The sequence below is a fragment of the Akebia trifoliata genome, chromosome 4 (genome assembly GCF_017979445.1).
Source record: "Akebia trifoliata isolate Shusen 1 chromosome 4, ASM1797944v1, whole genome shotgun sequence".
NCBI lineage: Eukaryota > Viridiplantae > Streptophyta > Magnoliopsida > Ranunculales > Lardizabalaceae > Akebia > Akebia trifoliata.
In genome coordinates, this window is record NC_141378.1 from 31559606 (window position 1) to 31568490 (window position 8885).

General features: G+C 33.2%; 1 protein-coding gene across 1 annotated transcript; it reads left to right on the top strand.

The window, feature by feature from the left end:
* Positions 1–7788: 7788 nt before the first annotated feature.
* Positions 7789–8422, top strand: LOC147404721 (uncharacterized). The gene is made up of 2 exons (XM_086437894.1): positions 7789–7792; positions 7965–8422. The coding sequence occupies exons 1-2, from the start codon at positions 7789–7791 to the stop codon at positions 8420–8422; spliced, it is 462 nt and encodes a 153-aa protein (XP_086294020.1).
* The last annotated feature ends 463 nt before the right edge of the window (positions 8423–8885 follow it).

Sequence of the window (8885 nt, forward strand, 5' to 3'; positions counted from 1 at the left end):
CTCGACTCTCACCTTACAGATATGACTTGGGTGAGTAACGTGGGTTTCCAACAGTTTTTATGTTTCATTAAGATATTTGAACTTAAAACACTAAAAACTGAAACAAAGAAGAAGAAAATAAATCCCGATTTATTTAAGCATCTCATCTTGCTCATGAAATAATTTTAAAACCATCCGGTTTGAGAAGGTAATGATCATATATAGAATCATCCAATAGTGACAGCATAAGACACTACATTAGACATTGAGATAACAAGGAGGTATCTACATAATCGTATATGCTTTTCACAAGTATCTCAATACGTGAAAATTGGAAAATTCAAGAAGAAAATTTGATGGGCCAACGGGCCAAGGTCCATGAATTTTAGAAATCGAATTTTGTCAATCTATGGTCGTTGAAATTTGGATGTTCCTGATATTCGATGGTTTAGAGCTGTAAAATTTCTCTTATCCGCCATTAATTTGAAGATTTCCGCCCGTTTTCCTTATATAGTTATATATAACGACATTTCCAGAAGAAGATGGGTTAAAAGGCTAAATGCACACATTAATTTTAAATATATATAACTCTGAGATCGTATATCAAAATGAATATTATTTTATTAATTAAAATTTTTTATGACGAGTATAAAAACAAAGAAAACAAATAAAAATCATTGAGCATGTTTAAAGAACATTTAATACTTTTTTAGTATCAAAATATCTATTTCGAGTTTGCATTTTTTAATTTTTTTGTTAAAACATATCGATTGTAAAACCTAGGGTGGAGGGTTAAAATCGACCTCTAACATGCAAATCTTGCAAGCGATGTCAAAAAATGGTTTTGTTAATGTGTGCCCTAGGCACACATTTGAAGATGCATTAAATACACATTGGAAATTAACCTTTCAGAGTATTTTTGGTATTGCTCTCTTTAGTGCATTTTAGGTAGGAAAATTGATTTGAAGGTGTATTTAATTTTCTTTAGTGCATTTTAGACAGGAAAATAAATTTCGAAGGTGTATTTAATGCATTAAATAAAAATTGGAAATAAACCTTTCAGAGTATTTTTGGTATATTTTATTTTTACTACGTTCTAGGTAGGAAATTAATTTGAAGGTGTATATAATAATTTTTTGTGCATTTTAGGTAGGAAGATAAATTTGGAAGGTGTATTTAATGCATCTTAACAAGTACCCATCAAAAAATATTCTTTTGCTAGAGCATTTAATGTGAGATCTATGTATCAAGATTGTGAGGTAGGATTTAGCACACTTTCCGAGGTGTATATGATATAGCTTCTTCGATCAATTCTATTTGAACTATTTTAGAATATTTTGACTTCAAATTTATTTTAGAAGACGGTCGTTATGTATTGTTATTTATAAAAATTTTGAAACATTAAAATCTTAATAGTTTTTTTTTTTAAATTACTATTTTTATAGGTTTTACGATTTTTAATCAAATAGTTCAAAGTGGAGTAAAATTATAATCTAAAAATCTATTTTAACGTGAAAGATGTAATATTTATGGTGAATAAGACTATCCATACAATTTTAGATTGTTTTAAGGAATTATGTCTCTTATTTATCTTTTGGCAATAGAGATTCTATAATGGTGGCGATTGTCATGTGAGTTCCATAAAAATTTGATGTTAACTACAGTATCAAAGATAATGATAATGATGGTGGTATGAGGAGATTGATGGTGAAACAGGCCTTATATTATTAAATTAATGAAACATTTGAAAATGGGTCTTTGAAGATTGTTCCTTATCAGGACAAAAGAAAATTGCTAGAGAATGACAGATGGTGTCAGGCCATTGAGTTATCAGAGCTTACAAAATATTTTTAATTGAATGACATATGGTGTCACACATCTTATGAGAATGCTGCCTTTCTTAAACAAAAAATGTATCGATTGTGGGTTAGATTTGAAGTTCAAATGATTTTAAATTCCCATTTCATGTCTTGTCTCATTCAGGACTCCACCCATACTAAGGGTCCTCGGTCTCAACTTGTGGCATCCAAAAACATGATCCGATGCTTTAGGTTGTATAGGACAAATTCAATGAAAATTAAAAAAATTAAAAATTAAAAATAGTCGTTTTTCCCCATTGAGTTTTAATTTAAATTTTGGAGTTAGGTAGAAGTTAGCCTTCCATTTTCAAAACGTTGGACCAAGTCCAAAAGGGAAAAAAATCGAATTTTTTTTATCTAAGCTTTTTCAGGAACTAATGAGGCATGTGGTGTTACTTTGCCAATGTGGTAATCCATTTGAGCAAAATGACCCTTAGTAAGGCTTAAAATATTACTACACTACTAAGGAAAGTGTTAGTGAATTGGAAGTCTAACATCGCACCCTTACAGATTTCATAAGGAAAAACCTACCATTCCAGTGGTAAAAACGAATTATTTTATTTTACTTTTTCTCTTGATCCAAGGTGGTTTAAAATATATGGCCACCAAACTCTCAAAATTAAAATGTAATGGTGAAAATAATTTTCTTTTTATGTTCTTAGAATTGCGTCCTGTACAACACTGTGGCATTGGATCATGTTTTTGGATGCCACAATCTGATGCCGTCATGAAACTTTGCTTACTAAGTAAGGAAAGTGTTCTTCATCTAAATTTTGGCATCTTATCAGGCCCATGAATGATAATGATGACTCGGGATAACGTAATCTTTGATGGATTTTAAAATTATCTAGCATGAGCAATAAAATTTTATTTTATTGCTGTTAGATAATTTTTATTTTGAATTTATTTTTGATGACCATTGTTAGCTCTTATAGGATTATGGAAATTTAGAAACATTAAAGTCTTTACTATTTTTCGATTTGTGATATGTGCATTGATAGTGCAAAGTGGAATCTAACTATGTAATCTGAAAATCCACATCAATGTGAAAGATGTAATTTTTATTAATAAGACTATCAATAAAAGTTTAGTCTGCCCTTCAAGGATTTTTTTCCTTTTATCTTGTGGTAGGTGAGAGTCTATAACAGTGGTGATTGTCATGTGATTTCCATAAAGATTGGATGGTGACAACAGTATCCAAGATATCCAAAACGTGGGTGGTGGCAGAAACAGTGGCATATATAGGGAGATTGGTGGTGAAACAAACAAAGAAGAAAATTGCTGAAGAATTGTATGTGGTGTCATGCATTGAGTAACCAACTTAGCACATATTTTAAACAAATGCACATATCTGATGAGAATGCTACTTTTCATAGAGAAATAAAATGGATGGTGTTAGATGTGAACCTTGGAGAAGGGAGATAAATGGTTCTAAAGAAAGTTAAGTCAGAGGTTTAGGGTTTTAGTAGGTCCTTGTATGGTTTTAAATCCTCGTTTTCACATCTTGTCTTGTTTAGGATACAGTCAGATGACTCTGGTGAGAACATTTGACTTTTAAACCATTTTTAAGTCCAATTCAATTCTTTGAATCCAAAAACTAGAAAAAATAAAAATAGATTGAAGAAGAAAGTGAATCGCGGATTCAGCATCTTTGGCCTCTGACAAAACAACATGAGGCCAAGTCAACTTAATGTTGAACAATTTTTAAAATTGAGTGCTTGACTTCAGCCAAAGAAGCTTATATAGAACGATGAGAGCTAAAGAAGATGGGCCAAAACCATAAATGCCCACCTCACTTTTTGAGGGGTAAATCAAAATAGTTATGACATTAACTCAAAAAATTTAAGCTGAATATTACAAAATAATGACAACAATTTTAAGTACTAAGCATGTTTATGAGCATGAAAAATAACCTATTAAAGAATAAAAAATATACGAGTAAGTTTAACTTTGTAATTTTGATCAATTCTATTTTAACACTTTTTATTATTATGTTAAGTTTGGTTATATTTTTGAATGGTCATTATGAAGTATTGTAGTTAATTCTTTTTTGTGTAAGTTTCGTTATTTTATTTCTAAATCAATATGGCTTTTGTTGCAGTGTTTGGGTTGGACATAGAAAGATCGCATCATAAATGGTCTTGGAAGCTACCAACAAAAATAAAAACATTATGATCCAAAATGCTTCATGGAGCCAGACCTATTAATGAGGCATAGAGGGAAAAAAGAAGAATAAACTGGCATTTAGACGCATTGAATGAGATATGAAAGATACTCGACATCTCTTTATCAAGTGTTCCCTCACTACAAGCTTATGGCTCACTTCAATAGTTATGGTTACCTTAAAATTCCTTGCAAGACCTTGGGATGGGTTACAATTCGATGTATGATCCAAAAATGGAGTTGCCTTCGAAGATTATCAGGTCGCATGATTCGAGTGATGCAATTATGATTAGTCATTTAGGAGGTTTAGTTAGCTAGAAATGTCACAATCTTCAGAAGAAGTTGGATTTAATCATGTACGCAAAGGTCTTTTACCTACCTGGAGGAGTGAGGACTTTAAAGGGTGGAAAGCAACAAATAACATTGTTGTTCTAGCGTCACTTTTCAAAAAATAAAAGTTTCAATCTATGACAGATGGTGCTTGAAATGGTTTTAAGAACATTATAATTAAAATAGATTCCAAAATCACACATTCAATTTCAATGGAGCATTGGAAGAAGGTTCACTTGAAGAGATTAATGTGCCACCATCAAAAAATGAATCACAATTAAGCAAACAATATTGAATTTTAAAATTCTAGACAACAATCATATAAGATAGTTTTGGATCATACTAGAGACCAATCATCTCAATTTGATGGGTTTGGTTCCAAACAATTTTGGAATCTCTTACATGTTGCTGTTACTTTCTGAGACCTTAACTATCATGTATTCCGTTTTAGTTCAGTCACACTTTGCCCAACTCACGAGGACCTTTGCAATATTATGGGGATATGCACATTAGGTGCAATGATCTGATCTCTATTGCAATCTTAATGGACGGAAGAATTCTCAAGAGGATTAGGAGTTAAGCCTAAAAGCAACAAGATTCATCATGGTTTACTAAACATGCGAAGACTCTTACAAGTACACCGAACTCCCAAACGTGCAAATCCTAGAGACTTCGCTTTAGAACCTCACAAGAGATCTAGAGACTTTACCCTGTGTTTGGGGGTACTATCAATGTATTTTATGGTTTCCTTCAAGATGGATCATCAGTTGCAAGGCTTCTTCACATACAATGTTGGACAACTTAAAAATAAGGTTAACCTGATTCCCACAATACTCGCGGAGACTTTTGAGAGATTAAATAATGTGAGTGCAGAAGAAGGGACAAGGTTTCAAGGAAGCCCATATTTGTTTTATGTATGGTTATGCATTCCACATCACATCGCAGAATTCTCGCAAATTAAGGAAAGTAAATGAGACAAATTCATAAGAAAGGAAGTATTGGTGGAAGATTGGAAATACTGGCTCTCAAATTTGACTGCATGGGATGTTAATTAGGAAAAATTAAAATCTAGGGGGGTAAAGATACTGTGTTTGCTTCAAAGAGATATGATCATGTAATGCTCACCGAACTGTTGAATACATCATTTTATTGTCCAAGGATGATACTGTAGACACCCCATTTTCGCACTCGCCTGATTAATCAACTAGTCAACCCGATTGCCACGATTCCCAATGATGAATGAATATTCCAATGCTTTTATTTGTTACTAGATTTGTTTTTAAAGCTCGGATGAGATATTTCAAATAAATAAACATTAGAAACCACGCTATGTTAGGAAAATTTAACCCAAAAAATATAGAAAGCATCATTTTCAGATAAAAAGAAGCCTTACGAGAAAAATCACTAAAAATGATCAAATTTTCAAAATACCCCTGACATCAAAACATCCTTAGAGCCTACATTATGCTTAGGAAAACCCTTTTCAAAGACAAAATAATAAACTAAAATCAAATAAACTATTTCGTTCCTTCCAACAATAGTATATTACCGTACAAAACGTTCAGTGTAACATTTGTGTCATCTGTTTACAATGAAAATGCACACTATTTATCACTTGAATTTCATCCTCTTTTGATGCCACTCCAACTCTGATATTTCCAAACTTCTTCAAGCATTGGATCCAAATCCATTATGTATATGGGCATCAAAAGAATAAATGGTCATTTGTCTCTTGATGGTTACTGCACATTGAGCACCGTGATACCCATTTAAAACTTTTCTTATTCAGATTTTCTAATGTAGCTAATTTCTTCTACACAGCTAGCCAGGAAATAAAAGAAATTCTGGGACAACGGTACTTGTGCCAAATAATTTTCTTCCAACCAATTGACCCTCGCCCTTCATGTAATGCCTCATGAGCCGATTTCGATGTGAATTGAGTGACTGAAATCTGATCCATAGCTAATTGCATTCGTTCATTATATGGTCTTGGAAAACTCCAAAATCTATTGACAATAAAATCCCGAATCTTCACATTTAAATGACTATCGAATTGATTAATAACCTGATTGCCAAATCTATAAATTATGCTCCCTTCTTTTAACTAAGGATCTCTCCAAATATAAGTGTCTTCCCCATTGCCAATTAAAAATCGAACATGCTTCTGAACAAATTCCCTCTCCTTTAAAATACCTCTCCATGCCCAAGACACATTATTTGGAGGTAGACATCCCCAAATATCTGAATCACCCACATTTCTCTTCCTCATCTAGTCCACCCAAATGGATTTATTTTCCACCAAACTCCAAAACAACTTAGCCATACCAATTTTGTTTATATCCCTTAGCCGTCGAATACTAAGACCTCCTTTTTCAAATGGTTTGCATACTCTTGCCCAACTAATAGGATGAATAGGACGCACAAGAGAAGGACCCCTCCACAAAAATTGTTGAGAATGTTTTTTATGTTTTCCAAGACACTCACCAGAAAATTGAAAGAGGCAGACAAATAGACTTGAGAACTAGATAAAACTGATTTAATTAATTCTAGCCTTCCCACATAGGACAATAGGTTCGCTCTCCAACCCTCTACCCTTTTAGAGATTCTATTAATCAGAGGTTGACAAAGAGTATGTGATAATCATGATGAAAATAAAGGAAGACCCAAATATTTGATGGGAAGAGTACCTTTCAAAAACCCAAGAATAGATAGAATATGGTTCTGATTTTTGCATGAATCACTAAAGAATACCTAACTCTTTGCTTCATTCACTTGAAGGCCAGAAGCATTGTTGAATAAATTCAAAACATCTTGAATAGACGATACTGAAGATACATTAGTATTGGAAAAAATTAGGACGTCATCATAAAAAATTAGATGTGTAATACCTTGAACACCCAAAATTTTAGGGATACTCAACTGATTTGAAAAAAAATTTCTGATTAAGAATGCAAGAAAATGCTTCTATAATCAACGTGAATGAATAGATAAAGAGATAGTGGATCACCTTGGAGTGGAAACACATTCCATGACTCAATCTATCCAAACAGAAGGACATCCTAATTGAAAAAGAATTGATTTCAAAAAGCCCCAATTCACATAGTCATAGGCTTTTCTAATATCAATTTTGGCACAAAAAGATTCAAGAGATTTTACATAATGATAATTATGAACCATTTCATGGGCTAAAAGGATATTGTCTTGGATTTTTCTCCCCTTGATAGAAGCCGATTGATTTGAAGAAAAAATATGTGTAAGATAGACGGATAGCCTGTTTGCCAGAATTTTGGAAATGGTCTTATAGATAAAGTTGCAAAGGGCAATGGGTCTGAATATTTCAAGACGCTTGGCATTCTCTTCCTTTGGGATTAAACAAATTAATGTGGCTAACTAGAAACAAATGTATCTTTGAAAACTCGAAACCTTCAGGTCGAGTGGTTATTAATAATTGTCTGAAATGGGTAAAGGAATAGGAGGAACATTTATTTTTCAAGCTCCCATCTTCAGATGATGCTCTCCGAAAATTATCAGATATTCGAATTCATCGTAAACAGATCCCTCGATGTTGTCTACTTAAAATCTGTTGGAAGAGACCGCCCCATGGTTGGTTTAAGTTAAACACTGATGGTTCAGCAATTTGTAATCCAAGTTTATCAAGTGGTGGTGCTATTTTACGTGATGAACATGGTGATTTGGTGGAAGCAGGTCATTGGAACTTTGGAATGGCGACAAACAATATGGCAGAAGTCCGTGCGTTGGTAGCTGCGCTGGGGAGTTTTGATATACAAGGTAAGAATATCATTGTTGAAATGAATTCAGCTATCATAGTCAATGGTCTTGCACATCATGCGGTCTCCTGGAAATTGGATGAATGGGTATTTAAGGCAAGATCCTTGATTTCAAAAGTAGATGCTCGAGTGTGCCATGTTTGGAGAGAAGCTAATGCAACGGCAGATGTACTTGCTGATGCTGCTATCCAGAACCTTCAGTCGTCGACATTCAAAAGAGTTTGCGATTTGCCTTTAAATGTAAAAAATGCTTATATGGGAGATAAGCTAGATCTTCCGCAATTTAGATATGTAACTCGTTAGGGTTCTATCTTTGTATATTTGTTTATAATCTAATACAATTTCTTCTTGCTTGCTTAGCAAAAAAAAAACTTCCCCTTTCTCAAATAATCCAACACAACTGCAGATACATCCTCCCCAACAATATCCTACAAATAAATAAAAAATTTGCATCCAAATCCATCTAGTCCTGGAGGCTTATTTCTTTGGGATTCAAAAATAATAGATTTTATCTCCTCCTTAGAAACAGGATTTGATAAAATTTGCACTTGTTCCTCAGAAAATTTAGAAATAAAAGGCACTTGCATACTTGCAATAGGATTCAGATTGCTAAACATTGTTGAAAAATATTGAGTAGCCCATGCTCTAATACATCCTTCATCTTTGAGTAATTCTCCATGATCCATTTCCAACTCCATGATTCCATTCTTTGCAATATTTGTTTTCACTGAAGAGTAAAAACACCAAGTGTTTCTATCCCCTTCTC